Source organism: Hirsutella rhossiliensis (genome assembly GCF_020360975.1).
Source record: "Hirsutella rhossiliensis strain HR02 chromosome Unknown scaffold00003, whole genome shotgun sequence".
Classification (NCBI taxonomy): domain Eukaryota; kingdom Fungi; phylum Ascomycota; class Sordariomycetes; order Hypocreales; family Ophiocordycipitaceae; genus Hirsutella; species Hirsutella rhossiliensis.
Genome location: NW_025408669.1, coordinates 1,732,459 through 1,753,852, shown reverse-complemented (window position 1 = coordinate 1,753,852; position 21,394 = coordinate 1,732,459). Strand labels below are relative to the sequence as shown.

Genomic DNA, 21,394 nt, shown 5'->3' with positions numbered 1-21,394 from the left:
CCATCCGCCGCCAAGCACCCCCCCCGTGACAGCAAGTGGATCGGACCCAGAAGCTTGCCGTCCAATTGAAACTTGCGCCCTCTTACAGTTGCCGTAATTGTTTGTAAACGGGCGCTCCACAACGAGCCCTGTTCCCGCCGACGGACGCCTCGGAGCGCGACAGTCTAGGGGGGGGGACAAGGCTTTCGACCTGCATCTCAAAGTTACATGTCATGGAGAGCGAGTTGCAAATCAAAAATGTGTCCAATATCGATCTCATCTACCCAGGGCCAATTGCTCTGCCTTGATTGACAATTGTCCGTGCAATCTCCTTGTCCCCCGTCTCTGTTATGTCCCTATTCTTCAGCAACGAGTAGCCATCCCCATCACACGCCCAGGGGTCTTCGCCGCCGCCCGACCTTTTCCCGTTTCTACATGCTCCCGTCCTTCATCTCACGCCGTCTTGTCGTCCTGGATATTGTATATGTATGTACATTACCGTGGTTGCGGAAACACGTCACACGGGACGGCGTCCCCTCGTGTCTTCCACGTTGCACCTGCTTCCTGCTGGCTGATTGTTATGTCCGGGTCGCCGGGCCTTTCATCTCTTGCGCGGGCTGATACTGTGCCGATTGTACGTGCAAATGTATATATATATACGGATACTTGGTAGCTTAACTCAACTCGAAGTGCGGACCCTTCCCCCTCTTCGCCCTGGACATTTCATTCCTCGCAGTCCTACTACCCGCATATTCCAAGTACACAACTTAGGATACAGTTGGCAAGGCAAGATCAAGTAGCGCAACGCAAGCTCCCAACCCAGCGGGCCGAGCACAGGGCACGACAGCTCCGGCAACAACCGCATAATCATCGCTGAGCACAGCACCGAGTTTCCACCGGTCGAAGCCCATGTCCCCCGAAAGCTCCGATCCCCGGAGCATCGGTCAGGTCTAGCCCTCGCACAAAAGGGGGGCATCCATCACACACCCACCCACCCAACCACTCAGCAGCAGGGGAAAGTCATTTGTGGTCAGATTTTCCCCTTTTTCCCCAGTGGCTTCTTTATGCGCTGGGGTATATATATGTAAGTTGTACTGTAAACTTTCTGAACAATCGATTGTTGTGTGTAAGTAAGTATGCACGAGGACGGATACTATGTGTTATACGTAGACACGGCGGAGTCGTCCCCGTCCCCCTGCCCGGCCTCCTCCGTGACCCAATCCGGTCCTCTTTATTGATCCAGGGCAAGAAAGAGCAAAAATCGGGACATGTCATGCGGATCAGAGAGCAACCAGAGCAACCCGATATAGTCGCATGTGTGTACCGGCAAGCGTACGATATGACCACGCGGCATTCCATCGAGTCCTTTCTCCGACTCTCCGGCGAGTCCGTCACCAAGTCTCCGGTCGACTCGCAACCTCCCGCCAACGCATACCGCGATCCAAGTCCTGTATGTGTGCCGATGGCACAGCACGTACATGGCCATCGGCACACGCACGGCATACATCGACATGCATCCCATCCATGCAGCTGACCATCTGCTTCTTTCCACGCGCATGCTTTCGCTTCCCCACCACCATGGCCACTCCCCACCGGACACCGAAAGGCCCTTTGCGTCTCTCCATCGACGCCCCCCGGCCCCGTCCGCGTCTCAGCGTCGCTCGTGACCGTTGTGTTTGCCGCCTCCCCGTACCCCGTCATCCAGACACCCGATGCCTTCCCCATGCTCCGCCCATGCTTACTGTACCAGCATGTCCAGTAAGTTACAGTCCATCCATGCTCTACACGAGGCAAGCTGACAATGCAAGTTACTGCCACTCGGCACGCCGCCGAAACATGGCTACCCTATACCACGCGCCCGGGGTCCTGCAGCGAGCCCTGTCGACAGATATCGGCCTTCCGGGCGGAAATTGTCGGTTTACGACCTTAGCTCCGAGCCGTCCTCCTCCAAGACTCGCTCTCCCCCCTTTCAATTCTCGACTGCATCGGCGCCCGTCAAATTGTCCGGAAGTCCTTGTGTTCAATGGCATCCCGGCTTCCGCTTCAGCAACAAATCAACAGTGCTAATATCCAGGTACAGACAGATTAACCACGAGGAAGAGGTGGTATATGAGATGGCATCACGCCATCCCATGCCACATGAGGATCCGACGACATGACCTCGGGCATTTTAACATCATGGCAGAGACCTGAGCAACTCCCATCGCCAGCTTCGACCAGCCCTGTATCGTTCCGCCCTCTCTGATCCCGTCCCGAAACAGCCTCCACATACACGCCGCCGCCACCTCACATCGCCCTCTCCATCGAACACTGCCGCCTTCACCATTCACCAGGCCGCAATGCTACTTGTTTCTCGCCCACCGGGACACTACATCGCTCAGTCTTGCTCACTGGTAGCAGCCATCACCATCATTTTCGCTCAAGCAGCTGGTCATATGAAACCACGACCAGCTAAGCAATCCTGACGCAGAGGTAACCAGGAGACCAAGCCGCATTATTCGCTCTCCAGACTCTAAGCCAACTCGGAGCATACAATCAACCGTTCAACGCCTTCCCATGGAAGCATTCCCTTATCCAGTATTGCCAAGTATGGCACGGTGACGACGGGGTAGTGCCCTCACTTGCGTTTCGGCCTCTTTGCCTTTCTTCGGTTTTCCTTTCCTTCGTTCCGCCTCTTGATTGCCACTTGTCCCTTCTGCCTGGCAAAACACACAAATCCGCTGCCGGCATCCCTTACAGACGGCCCTTAGCGTCGGCAAAGCACATGGGATCATAGATGCGCTGCTTGATGTACGTCGTCAGAGCCACATCGCCCCACTCCTCCCACTCATTCCACATGGCCTCGGGCAGATCCGAAACGCCGTCCCGGCGGGCAGCCTTCATCACTTCACGTGCCACGATGACGCTGGCGTCCCGCACGCGCTCGATCCTCGGGTAGATGAGGCCCTTGTGCATCTCATCGGCATTGAGCGTCCCGCTCAGAGCCTCGGCCGCCGTGTACACCATGTCGTCGGTGACGCGCGAGGCCTTGGCGAGAATGGCGCCGAGCCCCAGCCCGGGGAACACGTACACGTTGTTGCCCTGGTTGGGGTGGTACGTGACGGGGCCGGCCTCGGCGTCGACGTTGGCCGTGTACGACTGGAAGGGAGAGCCCGAGGCGAAGATGACGGCGCCGTCAGTCCACTGCACGGCCTGCTCAAAGGTGCACTCGGCCTTGGTCAAGGGGTTGCTGAGCGGGAAGAGGATGGGTCGGCGGCCCGGCCCGCCCGCATCGACCGAAGCCTTGAGAGCGCGCACCACTGGCTCGGTGAAGACGCCAAAGGTGGCGGTGAGGCCGATCAAGGCGCTGGGCTTGACGTACTCGATGACCTCCTCCAGGGTGCGGAACTGCCGGCCGTTGTTGTCGGTGCGCACAAAGTACTTTTTGTGCTCGGCCAGGTTGTCGCCACGGTCCTTGGTGACGAGGCCCTTTGTGTCTACGAGCCAGAACTTGTCACGGGCCTCAGCCTCGGAGAGACCTCTACGAGTGTAGTACTCGACCAGTTGCTTGGCGACTCCAACTCCGGCCGAGCCAGCGCCCATGAAGACCAGACGCTGCTCCTCGATGGGCACACCCGAGAGATTGACGGCGCCAATGTACCTAGCAGTCATGGTCAGCAGGGAGACAAGGAGACGCGGCCGGACAAGGCCCATGGGTGTGCTTGGAGCCGACTTACCCGCCGAGGACGACGGCACCAGTGCCCTGGATATCGTCATTGAAGCACTTGTGCGTGTTTCTATAGCGGTCCAGGTAGTTGAAGGCCTTTTGGCTCTCAAAATCCTCAAACTGGACCACCATGTCAGGATAGACGTCCTTGACTGCCTCCATGAACTCGTCCATGAACTCCTGCTGGGCGCTTTGGGAAACACGCTTCTGCCGCAGGCCCAGGTATAGGGGGTCTTTGAGGTTGGTCTCGTTGTCGGTACCGCAATCCAAGACGATGGGCAGAGTCTTGTCGGGATGGATGCCAGCGGCGGCCGTGTAGAGCGCCAGCTTTCCAATCTAGGAGAGGGAGGCGTCAGCGATTGGGGCGAGCTTGACGGTAGCACGACAGGGGATGGGCCGTCAAACTCACCGAGATGCCGACGCCGTTGACGCCCAAGTCCCCGAGGCCAAGGATACGGGAGCCGTCGGTGACAACACAAATCTCCGGATTGGGACAGGGCCAGTTGCGGAGCATGGTGCGGATCGACTTTTGCTGCTTGATAGAGATGTACAGGGCCTCGGGGCGAGTGTAGAGGGTCGAGTACTGCAGGCAGACGTCGCCAATGGTGGGCGTGTAGACGAGGGGCATGAGGTCGCGGATGTTGTCCATGAGGAGGCGGTAGAACAGGTCGGTGTTCTGGCCCTTGATGGTGGACAGGTAGAGGTACTTGTCGATGTTTGTGTGCCTGGTCTGGATCATCTTCATGGCCCTGCCACACTGAGTCTGGAGGCTCTCCATGGCGTGGGGGAGGAGGCCGGTGAGGTTGTTGGAGAGGCGCTCCTCGGGGGTGAAGGAGAGGCCTGGGGCAACGGCGGCTGGTCAGCAGATGAGGAGAGACGGAGAAGAGGGCGACATACCCTTGTTCCAGAGGGGCTCGCGGAGAACCTGATGGCCGGGAACGTGCGAGGGGGGGACGTCGGCGGCGGCGTGGTGCTCGGCATAGCCGCGGTTCTTGTCTAGGGCGGCCGTCTTCATTGCTTGTTGCGTGGCCGAGAGGTCGAGGGCGGCCGTTTTGACTGCCTGTTGCGTGGCCGAGAAGGACATGGGGTTGCTAGATAGCGAGGTGTGCGAGGAGCGGGCCGAGGCTAAAGACGATGAGGTCGAGGAGGCGTCGGAGTTGTCGGCGGCGTGTGGACGAGTCGCCATTGGGGGTGCTGCGGGGGAGGAAGGAGAAGTCGAGGCAAAGGCGGCAGCGGACAGACGGGTAGAAGAGGTGTCGGAGCGAGGGGAAGGAGTGGAAGCCATCGTCGAGGCAGAGGGCCCGGCGAGAGACGGACTTGTTAGTAATAAATTGCGGAGAGGAAGAGGCCGGCGCCAAGTCGAGAGGGTGTGCCGGCGCATTGCAAATGGGGTGTGAAGACCAGGGAGAGAGGCGGACCGGCAAGCAGAAACTACCTCGGGCCTTGAAGCTTCTTTTTTTCTTGTCCTCTTCTCTTTTTGCCCCCCTTTGGACTCCTGTCACCGAGGGCGTCCGTGCGAGGAGATGAGGGCGGGATCAGACGGGACGGATGGTGAAGAGCGAGAGCCGAAGTTGCGGGCCGGTACCGAGTACATGCGGAGGAAGAAGGACTGCTTCCGATGGCGGCCCGACTTTGCTCCCCACAACCGACGGCAATTGAGCTGCGTCTGCAGAGCGGCCGCTACCGGAGGCAGGCAGTCGAGTAGCGGGTGCCCTGAGGGGTGATGATTTTATTTATTATTTTTCTCAGCTGCTGGTTGTAGCTGATGATGGTGACGATGATGGTGACGATGATGGTGAAAGAAGTGGTGTGGTTGTTGTGCACCGTCGGGCTCGAGGCATGTGTGTACCAGGTACTCCGTACTGCTCGTGCGACACACACACACGCGCGCGCGCATGCACCCACCAGTCGGAGAGACAACCTTTGTTGGTGGATGGATGAATGGACAGACAGGAAAAGAGGCACTGGGGGCCGGAAATGAGGATAAAAAAAGAGGGATGACAGGACCCCATGGAGGACGTTGCCATGGAGGACGTTGGGGAAGGGGGAAAATTCGGACAAACAATTGGCAGTCACAGCTCCGTCCACGGCACTCATAACTGTTGCAGGGGGGGGAGAGGGGGGGGGGGCGCGCATGCAAGGATCGGGGAAACGCGGACAGCTTGTACCGAGTACATGCAGGTAAAGAGTCGAGTAGTGCCCCGAATGCCGTCAATGGCTGTCTATCCTCCGTAAGACTGTCTACAGCACTTGCAACAGGCTCAGTAGGGAATCCGTGTAACACATTCGCAGAATAGCCTCGAAGTAGGTGAAAAACGACCCGAGCCTTGGCATCTTGTTCTTGGCCAAGACATGACGCGGGAAAACACGGGGCGGCGTCAAAGTGCGTGCGTCAAGTACACGCGGGTGACAGCTCTGCAAGGTACAGGGACCAACAAGGGTCCAATGTCCTTTTTGTTGGGACGACTGGAATTATAGCCCCGATGAAAAAGGGCATCAAGAAGGACGAAGGGAAAAAGGAAGCAGCGGCCCGAGTAAAAATAACGTCCAATAGACAGACGGAGACTTGTCAAGTGTCAAGTGTTGGGCACCCCAAGCGACCATGACCCGCGCTGTCTCATCAGTCATCACCGCCCCGATCTTGTCCTGCACGACTGCGGCCGTCTCATTACATGCTTCCACGCCCCGTCGCTCCATCTCCACAGTCCGACGGGCGCCGGAGCACAACGTCCACTGCCTCCTTGCCTTTGGGCTTTTGTTGTTGTTGTTGTTGTTGTTGTTGCTTGTTCTTCCTTGTCCATTCACTACTACTCTCAAAGGCGCCTCTTTGCCAGCGTCAGACGGCTTCTCGGGAATGCCATGCCGTCCTTTTTGCCAGGCAGGAACAAGACAGTAAAATAATGGAGATGTCGAAAAGGACAAAGAAGCAGCGATAGTAATAAGACCAGTCCCGGCTCCATGGCCGGTTATCAGTCTGCCTTGTAATCATCATCATCGTCATAACCATCATCGTCGTCCTAGTCGTTGAACCCCCGCAGCATGTCGCACTTACACGGCGCCGGCACAACGGCACTCTCTCCTCAAGAGCCTCCTCCTCCTCCTCCTCCACCACCACCACCGGCAGACCCTCCCAAGCCTCCTTCTCCTCACCCAGCTCACCCGGCTGCTAATGAACAGGATCCCGAGCCTATGACGCCTCGGCTCCGCTGCTAACGACCCCCGAAGCCGTCTCCACCCGTGGACCTGCCGCGCCAAGATCCGTGGCCCAAGCCTATCCAGAGTTCCAGACCCAAAGTCGCATCCGTTCCTCGTACGAGATACCAGGGGGCTAATCCGAAGTAGATGGCCTCATTTTCCCGTGACACCTACCACCCGATGAATATCATGGGCAACCATCTTCATCGCCAAGTATTTTCGACATGCTAACCGCCAAGCGTAACGGGCGTGATCGTCCATGCCATGGCCGGTTTGCAGAAAAGACTATATAGAGGATGAGAGACAGAGGAAGCTCCCCTCTTTGCGTAAAACCCTACCCAAAACCCCTTGTTCCATGACCCCTCTCTGCCGGGCTCGTCTCGACCGGTACCTTTTGGCGCTGGGAAACACATGAAGCTAACCGCCATCTTTGCCCTCGTCATCACCGCCCTCGGCCACCTCTCTGCCGCCCTGCCATAACCACCACCACCCACGGGCGGCATTGCCAAGCGGGCCGAGACCTTTGACATGGCCGTCACTCGGCCCCGCGTGCACGGCGTCTGGGTGCCGACCACCGACCGCGTCACGAGGACAACGGGCATCAGCCGCTACCGCCTCGTCATCATTCATTAACCAACCATCTTCTTCAGCTATCGCTTCGAGTTCACCGCCAGCGAGACATACCATTACTACCTCTACGATGCCGATGGCGATTGCTACTCGGCCAATCTCTTTTGGACCGGTAACCATTTCTTTGCCTATTACAGCTCGGACAATCCAGACGTCGTCCGGGTCAGGGGAGGGGAGAGCAATGTCGACTTTGGTTCATGTGGCATGGGCTTGAAATCTTTCAGCATGGGAGTAATGATAGAGGGGCGGAATTAGGAATGAAACAAGTCAGGGACGCCCGACTGGCCCGGCTGGCCCGGCTGGCCCGGTTCTCCCCGGAGCAAGGGGGGAATGCCAACTCTGTCGTGCCTCGACCACCTCTTTCTCTCCGACCCTCCCAAGTTGAGCCTCGCGACCCCCTTGACAAGCTGTATCCGCAGTCGTAACTGCAACTGTGGCCACGTACCCGGCCTGGCATACAACCCTCTCTGCCGTGCAGAAACCTCGTCGCGCCATCCATCCACCAACAACCAGCCTCACGCATATGCTTTCACATGCATACGCTTTCGCATGCTCTCAACTGCAACTTGTCCACCGTCAACAACAAGCCTTTCAACCGTGGACCATCCCCCCGTTCCGCCGTGGGACATCCAGAGCTCACCACCCCTGAGCAAGTCCAAACTCTCCAGCCAGGTCTGAACCTTGGGCACTGTCTTCACTGCTTCATCCGCGCTGTCACGACCATCCCTGAAACATGGTACCATCGCTCCATGTCATTGGCCTGCCACCCGTACTTTCATGCTCATCGTCACATGCATCAACAAGAGGCCTCTTACAACACCATCCATACCTACCACTCAGCTTGGTTCCGTCAATCACCGATCGGCCTTGGCACGCCCTTTGACTTGTCGAATCCTCAAATTTCCTTGCATCACCCCAACGGACCCCTCAAAGATCTACCTTGGGCCTCATAATCCGGACGCAGAACGTGGGTATATACATCTCGGCCGGCCTCACCTTGCATCACCCTTGCCGGCTTGTGACGCCTTTTGCGTCGCCTTGTCAACCTTGGCCATCGCCCCTTCGCCCTGCATGGCCCACCATCGCCTCAGCCCCTGCGCGTGCTCAATCTCGGCGTCCGTTACCTCCACCGGTGGTCCCTTGATCTGTGGCAGCATCTCCTCGTCGTCCTTCTCAAAGACTGCCCAAGCCGAGGTGTCCCCAGCCCTTGCCCCGAAGCCGCGGCCCTTGACCGAAACGACCTGCACGCGGCGTAAGAGCACCACGTCTCCGGCCTTCACCACCGGCAGCGAGGTCTGGTGTGGCCGGAACAGGTGAGCCACGACGACGCTCGTCGGTGCCGTCGAGGGGTCCGTGAGTATCAGCTCCAGCATGTAGTCGCGCGGGCCGTGCTTGGGACGATGCGGCTGCGGCGGAGTCAAGGTAGACATGGCCAGAATGTCAACCGTTTTGTTCAACGATGAGCGCAGGGACCGCAGAGGAAGAAAGTCTGGCAAGGCGGTGCGGAGCGTCTTTTGTAGATTTCGCTTCATTGCCGCCACGTCTTCATCTTCCAACGATCCGGCCACCGATGGCGACTTCAAAATCGTCTCTGCAACGGCATCCGGAGTGTTGCGGCGTGCGGCGTCGTGCGGCTTGCTGCGGAGCTCCCGAGTCACCTCCGGGGTTGCGTGTCGTCGCTTGCCCCTGGGCGACGAAGACGATGCTCCGGCCGATGGCATGACCGTGGCTGCCTCGTCGGCTGTGCCGCTTGCTGCGCGTGACGTAGTCGGTGACTGATGATCCTTTGGGTGAGCTGGTTCCGAAGCGGACGCCTTTGCCAGGAGTAGGCTCGGATCCGACGCATCGCCCCTGTTGCCGGCTACGCGCAGACGTGTTGGCGACTTTGGCTCTGCGCCCGGCTTAGGGCCCGAGGGACGACACGCAGAAGCCTTGGCCAAAAGAACACTTGGATCCTCGTGCGACTGGCTGTTCGTGTCGCCGGATCTGGTCCTCCGATGACCCCGACTCCGGAGGGACTTGACTGTAATAAGAGCTTCTGGCTCCTGATCGCCGCCCTTGACCTGGCCCTTGTCCTGGGCCTTGCCTGGGCTGGGTCGAGTCGTATTCTGCTTGGTAGGAGTATAATATTCCTGATATTCGGTCATAATTTGTGCCTGCGCCGCTCGATCGTCCTCGCCTTCCTCAGTAACTTGGTTTTCGGCATCGACTAACGCAGCTGTATCCTCCTTGGGCTGAGTCTCGCTCGGGGTCGGTAGTTGCTCAACGCACCCCCCGGGAACCGCTGCTTTCAGGGCTTCCAGTGTAGCCAAATCCTCGGAATCATTTGGGTGGGTACCCGAGATTGACGATTCGTCATGAACTTGCTCGACCTCGGTGACCACTGACACCACGTCTGCATCTGCTGTCTGAAGGTCAGTTTGGTGATACTCCGATGATTCGTTAGGGAGGGCGTCCTGCCCGAGGCTGTCCGAGGCCTCAGTGAGAACTTGCTCCTCTCCTTCAATTCCTTGGGGCTCGAGGGGCTGGGATTCAAAAATTTCCACGGCCGTTTGCTGATGCTCCAGTGGAATCTCTATGGCTTCCCCGTCAGCGGGCTTGTCTTGAACCAACGCCTCCAGCTGGCCTGCTTGAGGCCGCGGGTCTTCGCCCATGGGTGGACTAGTCTGTGCCTCATTGCCTGGCGCCTCATTGATCGGTACCTGGTCGCTTGGAGCCTCGTCACCCGGTTCCTCATCAACGTCCATCGGCTCTGACGAAACAGCCTCGGCGGCAGCAGTGGTAATGGGTTCCTCGCCATTAACCTCCGTGTCCTGGTACCGCCCATCCCCCTCAGGCTGTCGCTCCTCCTCAATTTCCGAGTCATCATGTACACTTGCGTTGTCGCTGGCCGATTGGTGGGTATATTCCGAAGCCTCCAGAAATGCAGATGGTGCTGGTTGAGATGGCATGGGCTCCATCTCCAGACCCTGATGCGTGTGCACTCGTCCAGCTGCGTCCAGCCCCGGAGACTCATCCTCGTTGACATCGAGACTTGAGTTCGCCGAGGACTCGCTGTCTCGTTGTAACTCTGCACTATTTGCAGTCTCAGGAAGAACTCCTCCGACAGGTCCATTGAGTGGCATCGAGTCCCTCACCAGCGGCGGGGAAATACTGGGCGGCCCCGGTTCTGCCTGGGACTCTTGCTCGTCCTCCGAGTCGGAGAGAAGACTGATAAACACCGGTTCCTGAGGAGCCGTGGCCCTTGGCGCGGCGTTGAAAGCACTGCCGTACTCCTCAGACTCCTCTTCCTCTTCACCTCCATAGAGTCCATCATAGCCATCTTCATCCTCTTGGTCATAGTATCGGGCCTCACCATCGTCTTCCTCCAAGCCATTCAATACTTGGGCTTCGTCGTCCGAGTCATCCTCGTCGTCTGAACTCAAGTAGCCCGCGTCTTCACCAGCTCCAGGACCGCGGTGCACGCTTTCTACGCCATATCCAGCCTCGCTGTATTGCTCTGTTTCCGGTGCTTGACCATGCAGCTCATCTTCCTCGTCCTCCTCTGAGAGGTCGATGGCTTGCTGTTCCACATCGCTGCCACCAGGCTCGGATTCCTCGGATTCTTCCTCGTCGTCATCCCTTGCACGGTCGTAGTTCCGCAGGTCATAGTCTTCGCCTGGAATGTCCCGGGCGTCGGCGTCGTCGCGTCCCGTCGTCTCCGCTTCTGCAGTCTCCCCTGCAAATCCACCCTGAAAAGCTTCCTCGCCGCTGCCAGAGGCAAGATTGGGACCCAGCTCGGATCCGTTTGAGTTCCTTGATCCCGAACTGATGCTATGCGGCTGTCTTCTCAGAGGTGAAGAGCCAAACACGGCAACCGCCGGAGACTGTGAACTAGCTTGGACAGGAACCCATGCGCGTCCAGCTGCGAGCGGCTCCGCGTGCCATTCAACATGTCCAGGGGGGGGCGCATCAAAGTACACGTGGTCCGGTACAGGAATCGCCCCTGGGAACTGCAGACTGGGGTCAATGTTCAAGGCTGTGGCGTCAAGATGGTTGCCGTCGAATACCGCAGGAGGATAACCTGGTGCTGAGATGCCTTCAGTAAAGACCGCTGGGCTTGTGGCCGAGGTTGCAACAGGCGGCGCGCCAAGCATATTGGCTGAACCGACATGCTGCTCTGCCCCAAGCCCAAAGTCGTGACCGTGCGAGCCGGCTGTCTCGTATGCCATGTCGGGCTCCTCAGCTATCCGAAGCACATCGCGCTGGCCGCGTCCTCGATCAAAGAGTGTTCTAGATGGCGTCTGAAATCCAGCTTGGTCTTGACGCTGTCCCGGCGGTCCTGACGTCGATGCAGGCTGCAACATAGAACCGGGTACGTGAGACTCGGCCAAGATTTGAGCCTCCATCTGTGATGGACTGAAGTACACTTCCTGCGTTTGACACGCCTCGTCCACCATTGAAGGTCGTGGTGGCGAAGCCTTGGGAGTGCCTGCCGAGGCTTGCGCCTCTTCGTCCCGTCCTGGCCTGTCCCCAACGTCGCTCTCGTGATCGGATGGCGTGTCGGCCTCGGGGCTTGGGGATCGGCTAGTGTATCGCCAGGTTGTGTTTTGCATGCTGAAACGCGGTCGCCGCTTTCCTTTGGTCTTGGTCTCCTTTTCTTCGTCGAACATGTCGAGCCCACCCTCGAAGAGTGATCCATATGATACCCGAGCACGTTTCAGAAAGGCAGGCGACGCATACTCGTCCGGTCCAAAGGTCGAGGAGGCTGGTCTTTTGGCGGGAAGCGAAGACGATGGGGTGGCGACGACGTCCGGTATCGCCAAGGGCATGGCATGGTCACGCTGTGACTGCGCATCGGGTGGGGAGGGGTTAAGTCTGTCGGCCAGGGGGCTTTTGGGCTCGGGCTGCGGCTCCTGATCTTCCGGGGCGTCAACTTGTATGAAGTCGTTGCCTTGGTCTTGGGCTCTGCGGACCTCCAACAGCAGGCGGTTAGAGAATTTGAGCTGCCACTCCAAGGTGCCGCCGGGCAGCCGAGTCGGCGCTTGGTGCTTCTCCCATTGGGCTCCATCCAAGCTGATGCGAGCCTCATCGCCGCCGCCAATGGTAGATTCGGCGAGGGCCTGAGCCGCTGGGCCGTGGAGCTCAATGCGAAGCTGTCCCTTGTCACGACGCAGTCGAAAATCGTGCTCGGCGAGGATGAAGGCGATGGACTTTGTGACGACGCTGTGCGGCCAGGTAACGGTGACGACACCATCTACCACGCGCGACAAGGCATCGTCGATGTCGGGGTGGAGCTGCGCAATGGGCGTGGCATCTGTGCGACGAAGCACCTCCAAGGCCGACTGAGCGTCGGCCATGGTAAGAAGGCAGCGTTGCGAGGACCCCGCCGGTCATGTGGGCATGAGCTGGAGAGAATTCAGAGCGACTGTTGAGAGAGTTTAGCGGCGAGAGCCGAGGGGCTCATGGTGGGCCGAGATCGCGACGTGTGTTGGACAACGTGAACGAAGCTGTCGAGCAAAACCAAAGCCGCGACCGAAGCTAGCTGGGAGTTGGGCAGGTGCCGTGTTTCCCCGAAGAGGAAGGCGGTGCCGGAGCTAGGTTGGTACTGTACGCTATTATTACCAGACACAGTTCCGTACTGCGAGTTAATTACGTAGGTAGTCAGTACGGTAGGGACTGACTGCATCGCATAAGTAACCACAGCTAGGCATGTTGCCCGCCTCTGCCTACCTAACTAGTAGGTACCTTTTTTGGGGGTTTAAAGTTTGCAACTTATCGTCTTAGTATCGCAGGCTCAAGAGCAAGCAAGCAAAGGCGAGGCGTGCTTTTGGCTGAAATACCTAATTACCTTATCTACCTGGGCAAATACGGATAGGAGCGGCCATTATACGTGCATACTGTACGTACAGTATCTACCCCGTCTATCTCATGCTGTGACACTCCAATAGATATGTGGAGCTCGGCGACAACACCAGTCACCAAGCCGTCCATCTCATCGACGAAATATTTAATATCCACGTAGGCTCTTTTGACCGCATATCATCGGCCATGTCCCCTTCCCCTTCTTGACCATCGCTCCCCAGAATAAAGATCCCATCTCCTCCGCCAACATGGGCTCCATCCACCCCCCCGGTTTCCAGGTAAAGGCCATCGCCATTGTCGGAGCCGGCCCCAGCGGCCTCGCGGCAGCCCACTATCTCAAAGCCCAGGCCGCCTTTGACCGCATCGCCGTCTTCGAGCAGCAGCACCAGGTCGGCGGCGTCTGGAACTACACCCCAGTCCCGCCCGGTCCCGTTCCCGTGCCCCAGACGAGCCCCTTCTTCCCACCTGATGCTCCTGTCCACTCACCGGCCCCTGAGGCGCCGCCCGTCTTCCCGTCTCCCATGTACGAGGAGCTCCATGCAAATATCCCCAAAACCATGATGAGCTTTTGGGGTCAGCCTTTTCCCGCAGAGTCCTGCATCTTTCCCTCCCGCGACGATATACAAGGGTACCTGCTCAGATATGCTCAAGACGTGAGGGGGCTGGTCAACTTTGGCTTCCAGGTGACAAACATCTCGCTCCAGTCGGACCTTGGTCGGGATAGATGGCGGCTGCTCGCCCGGTCCACCGTCGACGACCGCGTCATTGACGACGTCTTTGATGCCGTGGTCGTCGCCAACGGACACTACTCGGTGCCCTTCGTTCCGCATATCCAAAACATCGCCTCCTTCCACGAGGCGTACCCGGCCATCATAACCCACGCGAAGCAGTACCGGACAGCAGACGCCTTCCGGAACAAAAAAGTCATCATCGTCGGCAACGGACCGTCGGGCACTGACATTGCTCTGCAAATCAACAAAGTGTCCAAGGGAAAGACCCTCTTATCCATCAGGTCGCCCACGCCGCCCGAGAGACTTGCCCATACGGCATGTGCTGAAACGCCTGAGATAGATGCCTTCCTCGTGGACCGACGAGGCGTGCGTTTCAAAGATGGCAGGGTAGAAACAGACGTCGACGCCATCGTCTTTTGCACGGGCTACCTCTACAGCTTCCCCTTCCTCCCGGACCTACGACCCAGCCTCATCACAAACGGCCAGGGCGTGCACGGCCTGTACAAGCACCTATTCTACATCCGCCACCCTACCCTGGCCTTTGCCTCCCTCCCCACCAAGTCCGTCCCATGGCACCTGGCAGAGGCGCAAGCCGCTGCTCTTGCCGCCGTCTGGTCCAACGGCCTTGAGCTTCCTCTCCCCAAAGAGATGCAAAGATGGAGCAGCGACTTGCACGAGAAAATGGGCCAAAGGCTGCAGCTCCTACGGCCGGGCGGAGACTATCACTACATCAACGAGCTTCATGACTGGGTGGTCAAAGCCAAGCATCTTGGAAAGGAGCCGCCGCGATGGAGCGACGAGGACTTTTGGCAACGCAGCATGATGCTCGAGGGCAAGCGGCTATTTGAGGTGCAGGGCTGCAAGGCCACTACCCTTGACGAGTTGGGCCTTCGATATGATCCTAACCCAGAGAAGCGGGGCTAGTTGACCAACGCCTCGAAAGGGCGCTGCGACTGTTCCCGTCTCTCGACCCATGTGATGAACACGTTTGGGACGACGTGCGGAGCCTCAGACATCCCGGACGTCTACGGAGCCCGAAGGCGATGAGTTGCGAGTAGAGCGGTAAATAGAGCAATGCTCCTCTGCGGGTACTTTCTGGCGAGTAATGGACTAGAGGGGTAGGGCAAGACATCGAAACGGGATTGAGCACATGAGAAATTGAGATATGCAAAGACGCAAGGGAGAGTCAAATCTTGTTCATCATTCAGGAACTCGACCTTCCAGATGCCATGACGCCTCGAAACTAAACCGTGAAATACCATTCCTCCTCGGCACCACACCCTACTGCACACCCAGCAGGTTGATTTACTTCTTCTTGGGAGCCGGCTTGGCCTTGGGGGTCTCCTTGGCCTTGGGGGCATTGGAGGCCTCCTTGGAGAACACAGAGGCGTATGGGTTCAGGCGCAGCATGACCTGCTTGTTGCGCAGGGGGTTCTTCTTCTGCACGGCGGATCGTCGGGTGATAGCCTCACCCTTGGGGGCGTTGAGGGAGCTCTGGATTTCGGAGCTGTTAATCAGGCGAGTCAGGTCGGCCTGGGACACGACGTTGGAAGGCAGGAGGAAGTCGCGCTTGTGGGCGGAGGGCTTGGTGGTGGAGCCGTAGATCTCGTCGAGGGCCTTGAAGGCGGCCGAGGTCCAGACGATGAAGCGGCCAAGGTGGCCGCCGGGGGCCAGCTGGAGCAGGTTGAGGGCGGTGACGGGGCAGGTCTCGACGCCGGGAATATTGCGGAAGCCCTTGACTAGCTCCTTGCCGTCGGTCTCGGGTGAGTAGACGACGAGAGGGCCGCGACGCTGGCGGTGGCGGCGGCCACGGAGCTTGCCCTTGCCAGCGCGGAGCTTCTTGGAGCCCTTGACCTTGTCGACGTCGGCCCCGGCGCCAACAGCTTTGAGCAGACCCAGGGAGGCGGCAGTGCGAGCCATAGAGGCGGCCTCGAACAGCGCCGAGTCGACGACGAGGGGCACCTCGGGGACGCTCATGACCTGGTGGCCGCGGGCCATCAGCAGAGGAGGCACGGCCGAGGCAGCTACGGCGGAGCATGTAGCGTATCGCCTGGAGTTCAGGTCAGTTTTGCGCTGGTGTCGGAGGGTCTGGAAACGGCATACTTGTGGCCCTGGTTGATCTTGATATGCCACTTGCGCCAGATCTTGGTGGGAGCGAACATGCGGCCAGAACGGCACATGTTACCAAAGGCAGCCTGACCGGCGCGGTGGGTACCACCACCAGAGACACGGGGAATACGGGCAACGGCACGACCTGTTGTTTTCATTCTTCGATTAGCACTCTCAAGTGTTGCAAAATTGCAGCGCGTCATGGTGCGTCGGTCTCCGACAATCCCACCAGGCCTCGCGGAGTATCACTCACCCGTTCCCCAAGACTCAGCAGAGGTCTGGTGACCAGCCTTCTCGCTCACGGCATACGGCTGGCGCTTGTTCTTGGCCATGCCGGTGTGCACCTGCTGGACGATGTCGGGCCGGATCGGGCTGGTGAAGACGGCGGGAATGGGATGGGTAGCCCCCGTGGGAGCGCCATCTTTGCCAATGATGGAGACGGTAGGTCGCGAAGCCATTGCGAAGGGGAGACTTGGACCTGAGGGAGAGTTGAGTTTAGTTGGTGTTCAAACTGGTTTCGTCAATCATGGAAGGGGCTCGGCGGGCTTACCTTGGGCGTCGGGCGGCGTCGAAATTGGGTGATGGACGTGGAGGTTGCAGGTCGGGCTCGCGATAAATTTCCCCGTGGAAATTTTTGCCTACCGGTGCGGTGGGCAGCGAGACCCTAAGCGTGCGGGACGTACTCAGCTTAAGCGAGTGTGGAGTCTTCCATCAGCTTGCACATGATTGGCCCATCTTGCTAAGCTCTGTACCGGGTACAAACCGCTGTACGTACTTCTCATCAACCTCCCGTCATCGTTGGTCAGGGAATGGAAGCCGCTGTATTCGTCTCGTCGTTACGTCTAAAAATATGCGCCAAAGAAGCTTCACAGGGAAGGACAGTTTCAACCAAAGACTTCCCTTCAATCTATTCCCATCTTTTCCATTCTTCGACCAGCCTTTCCACCTGTTTTTCCGACCGAGCATCGTTTCTCTGTGCTTTATCGAGCTTCAGCAGCTTTTCGAAGATGTCTGCTTCAATCTCCCGCCGTTCCAGCACCCTCGCTTCGAGGTATTCGCGGTCTCGCCGTCGACAGGCCTTGTGGAAAATTTCCCGCATCCTTGGCGAGTACAGCTGACAGGTTGCAACGGGCAATCGCTGTGGCTTGGTGAAGAAGCCCTGAGCGACGCTATTCCCATCCTGAACCCTTGGTCGAACGACCTCGTTGAAACAAGCATCGCACACCGTCATTTCCGGCAGGGACTGCATCATATGCCAGTAGCCGTCGCGCACGGGATTGTCTTCGCGACACTCGTGACCGACACTAAGCCGTCGTAGCTCTTGGGCCAGGTCGGCAATGTCTGGCGCTTGGCTGCCTACCAAGGCCTTGTCCGACGTCGTCTCTAAAGCATCAAAGTAGCGCACAAACTGCTTCCTCTTTGGCGTGAAATGCAATGCGCAGACTTTCTTCAATGGCTCCGACCTGGAGCTCAGTGGCACAAACAAGCCAGTCAGGTTCGGCAGCAAAGCCTCCACTATCATTGCGCACCGATAGCAAACCGCAAATTCGGACACTGGCCGTCTCGTATAAGGGTCTTTGATCGTCAGCCAGTTGCGAGTCGATCTCTGGCTGCCGGGGCATGCTTCACCGCGCGATGAGGCGGTCACGTTGACCACATGGTAGAACAGTCGCAAGTCCTGCCGTTCATGTTTCACGGTGAGGAGCCAGGCAATTCGGTACCATGGGGAGGATCCAAAGTCGCACACTATTGCTTCATCGGTCGGGCGCAGGATTGGCTGGAAGTGCGTTCGAAATTCGGATTTCGCGAAGACGCTATCGTAGCACGTAGGGCAAATGTTGAAGTTTGTTCGCGGGAGCGTTAGCCAATCCATCTTTCCCATAACAGGTACTGTTCGGGGACATTCGGGTAGCCCTCCCGAACCGTTCTGTTCTTTGGTTTCCGAGTAACGCCGATAGGAGCCAACGGGCCGGTCTGTGCTCAGCCGGTGTTTTTCGGGGTCAAACGCCGGAATCTGCCAGGAATCGGAAGTTTTCTTGGGAGTGACGGCCGGCGAAGTGGGCGTCCTCATCTCAGCCGATCGTTCGATGCTGGAAGACGAGACTTGTGAAGGCTCAGGCATGGTTAACACGGGGGGAGGCCTTGCTGCTCTAGCCGAGCCAGCGTCTCCAACGTCGATTCCAAAGTCAACATGATTAGGCTCGTCGTCGTCCGGGTAAGGCAACGGTACTTTAGTGTCTTTTGATTGACGTTGCGCGTTGTTGACCACGGGAAACGTAGCAGAACTCCTAGGCGCAAATGCCGCTGCCGCTGCGGCGGCCCCAGCAGCCGCTGCCTGGTTCGGCGGAGGAAGGGGCATCGTTCTCACTCGCGAGCGGGACCTAACTCTCCCACCCTTATTCGCAGACACTGGATGGCCGTCTTGGACGACGATTGGGCGTTTATGTGAGCCTGTATATGCGAGCGTATCCTTGGAGGCATCGGATGAGCGGCTTTGTTCTCGGGGTGTTCGGGGAGGCGTGATTCCGGCCTCTCCTTGCCGTCGTCTCGAAGTCCTTGAACCCTCTTTCTCAACACTGCGAGAAGATGGCGACTGGTCCCGATAGCGGCGCGATTCACTCGCCCAGTCGCCTGACAGTCTTGTTGATGCTTTAGCGGCTTCGAAACTCAAATCAACAGGACGGGATGTAGAGCTCGTCCGCGTTCGCCGGTGGTGCAAGCTTCCCCGGTTCCGGTCGGTCACCTCGAAATGCGGTTGTCGAGTTGGCGACCTGTCGTCAAAAGTGGAGGATCGGCCCCGGCGGCGATGGGCTTTGTCTCGGCTCCCAGATGCACTTTGAATGACATTCGGGGACAGCATCTGGTCTCCGGACGGCGGGCACGCGCGCTGAGAGAAATGGCTCGGCCGGTTCGCATCAACCGCTGCAGTGGATCGGCTTCTATGGTGCTCGGGGGGGTGATGGGGAAGTCCGTCAGTCTCCAGCGGAGGAAGATGTTGCTTGCTCATCCACTGCTCCAGCCCGGGCTTTGCACTATCGGCTCTCGGCTGCTCTGTGTTTTTGGGAGGCTCGTATCTCCTGCCAGGATATGCCTCGGGCCGACCATTGGTCTCTGTTTCGTTCTTCTTCTGAGGCTTGACTGTAGTCTGTTTTGTCTGAGCGTCGTCGACGGGTGTTTTTAGGGGGTCATTCATCATGACAAAACGGCGCTCAGGATTATACTCGTGAACGTCCATGATGACAGGGTATTGGTCTCTTTCACCTCTGGATTGGGGTTCTTCGACAGAAGTACTTGGTGATGGGGAAGTTTCATGTTCCTTGGCGAGCGACTCTGCCTCGTCCTCAACGCTGGCAGGCGGCGGAAATGACCGGCGTAGATGATTCTTGAGATTGGACGACAGAGAGGCGCTATTATCTCGTATTGGTGCCAGTGCTGCTCGCGGCCAGGAGGATGCTCTGCGTGGCCGTTAGGAGCCTGTGCAGTTGGCCGAGTGAGGAGGATACGTACGAGTAAGCATCATTGGCGCGTGGGTAGGCGACATGCCGCGTCTGTTGGAAGTTTTGCATGGTGGACGATTCTGCCGTCTCACTTGATCGACGGGGAGGCGCGCATTGCAAGAAGTTGAGAAGGCGAGAAAACTAGGGCTTCGTACACGTATAGACGGTGCTTTTCGGCGCGAGATCGTCTGTCGGGGTCCAGGACAGTAAGCAGGACGGCGGGGGGCGTCAGAAAAGTTGCAGAAAACAGGATCGGCTTGGCTGCTGTTCAACGTGAGACAGGTGACGGAATGGCGCTGGACCAGAGAGGGCGGGTTACGTCTGTCGGTACGCAGGGTCCGTTGCTCTGTATTCGCCAGCTTCTGACAAAAAAGAACATGAAACTGCTCCTGGCCAAGGGCGGCGGCGGAATGCGAAGAGTATCGAGACTCGTCGGTGGTGATGACATCGCCGGTGGGCCTCGACTGCTTGCACAGAATGTGCATGTCCAGACCGCCTGCCCAACAATGCACCCAATCCCCGCTCTCACCGCCCGCCCAGCTGCAGCAGTCTACAGTGCAGTCATCTCCCGCACAGGTAGGTATACTAGGTACAGAACTCGACAAGAAGAAGCTCTGCATCTGGATGACGATTGATGATATGCGTCCACTCAACCAGGGCGGTTCTGCACGTCACACTGCATCTCTTGATGCATGTGCACATCAACACTAAAATACCTGCATTGCATATCTGGACGCCGGGCGACAGCGTGTGTCGTCTCAAGCTGTGGAACGTCGACCATATATTCCGTACAGCCTCCCGGTACCTATCTACCTGGAGGTACCTACCTAGGTAGTGGTTGTCATTGTCAGACTGAGCCCGCCCCGTCGGTAGGAAAGTCACTTGGACCATACGACTCCTCATCCCACTCCACCTCTCGTGCCCGCGACGTGTCATCATCCTTTGCCCACCAACTTGGATCAAGTGCCCAATGTCCTGTCGGGCCTCCATCGTGCTGCGCGCTCAATGTGCCCTTTGCTCCGAGAGAAAAGAGCGCAACAGAGGCGGTTGCACTACTGTGTAGCAATCTTTCGCGTCACGCGACAGCCTCACTGTAACGGGCTCGAACAGAGGACACGGGCAACGGGATTTTCCCCGATAGCTTCATGGTGCGCACCAGGCTACACCGAAACGACAAGGCGTTGTATACCGCAAAGCCTTGTTTCGCTGACCAACAGCGGCAGTGCGCCCTGCTCGTACATCCACAGCCCGTGACCCTGAAGATCCTAGTCTTCCAAAAACTCCTGTATGTCGGCGTCCTCGTTCTCCGCCGCTCGGCGCCTCTCCTCCTCCTCAAGCAGATCCTTGAGCATCTGCCGCTGCCTCAACCTTGCATTGCTGCCCCAGTCCGCGCCTGAGCCGTCCACCTCATCCTGCGCCTCGTAGAGCTTCTCCTTGATGCCCCGGAACTCGTTTGGTGTCATTGTTGGATCGGCCTTTTCTTTGCTCTGAGACTTGGCGTCCTCTTCCAGTTTCTTGACGGCAAACTTGGTGGACAGTTTCATGATGTACGGCCGCAGCAGCATATAGCCACCGACGATGACGGTGAGGCGGATCCATGACTGGAGCGTCATGTTGGTGAAGGCGTCGTTGATGTTGTCGGTGGCATTGTGGCCATACTCGGCGAGGCGAGCAACCATCTTGCCGAGGGCATTAAGTTCTGA

At 58.2% G+C, this 21,394-nt stretch overlaps 6 protein-coding genes across 6 annotated transcripts; 1 reads left to right on the top strand and 5 right to left on the bottom strand.

The window, feature by feature from the left end:
* Positions 1-2,712: 2,712 nt before the first annotated feature.
* HRG_03066 (malic enzyme, NAD binding domain-containing protein) lies at positions 2,713-4,871 on the bottom strand (the record flags this gene model as incomplete). Its single annotated transcript, XM_044861537.1, has 4 exons — positions 2,713-3,619; positions 3,696-4,021; positions 4,095-4,525; positions 4,583-4,871. 4 exons carry the CDS (start codon positions 4,869-4,871, stop codon positions 2,713-2,715), a joined length of 1,953 nt encoding a protein of 650 aa, XP_044722563.1.
* Positions 4,872-8,502: 3,631 nt separating this feature from the next.
* On the bottom strand, positions 8,503-12,849 carry HRG_03065 (telomeric single stranded DNA binding POT1/CDC13 domain-containing protein; the record flags this gene model as incomplete). The annotated part of the gene is made up of 1 exon (XM_044861536.1): positions 8,503-12,849. One exon carries the CDS (start codon positions 12,847-12,849, stop codon positions 8,503-8,505), a length of 4,347 nt encoding a protein of 1,448 aa, XP_044722562.1.
* Positions 12,850-13,602: 753 nt separating this feature from the next.
* Positions 13,603-15,009, top strand: HRG_03064 (flavin-binding monooxygenase-like domain-containing protein; the record flags this gene model as incomplete). Its single annotated transcript, XM_044861535.1, has 2 exons — positions 13,603-14,007; positions 14,059-15,009. 2 exons carry the CDS (start codon positions 13,603-13,605, stop codon positions 15,007-15,009), a joined length of 1,356 nt encoding a protein of 451 aa, XP_044722561.1.
* Positions 15,010-15,390: 381 nt separating this feature from the next.
* HRG_03063 (ribosomal protein l4/L1 family domain-containing protein) lies at positions 15,391-16,652 on the bottom strand (the record flags this gene model as incomplete). Its single annotated transcript, XM_044861534.1, has 3 exons — positions 15,391-16,135; positions 16,189-16,339; positions 16,448-16,652. The coding sequence occupies 3 exons, from the start codon at positions 16,650-16,652 to the stop codon at positions 15,391-15,393; spliced, it is 1,101 nt and encodes a 366-aa protein (XP_044722560.1).
* Positions 16,653-17,101: 449 nt separating this feature from the next.
* Positions 17,102-18,265, bottom strand: HRG_03062 (proteinrelated to ser/arg-related nuclear matrix protein; the record flags this gene model as incomplete). The annotated part of the gene is made up of 1 exon (XM_044861533.1): positions 17,102-18,265. One exon carries the CDS (start codon positions 18,263-18,265, stop codon positions 17,102-17,104), a length of 1,164 nt encoding a protein of 387 aa, XP_044722559.1.
* A 2,691-nt stretch (positions 18,266-20,956) lies between these two features.
* Positions 20,957-21,370, bottom strand: HRG_03061 (protein trafficking PGA2 domain-containing protein; the record flags this gene model as incomplete). The annotated part of the gene is made up of 1 exon (XM_044861532.1): positions 20,957-21,370. The coding sequence occupies one exon, from the start codon at positions 21,368-21,370 to the stop codon at positions 20,957-20,959; it is 414 nt and encodes a 137-aa protein (XP_044722558.1).
* Positions 21,371-21,394: the final 24 nt, after the last annotated feature.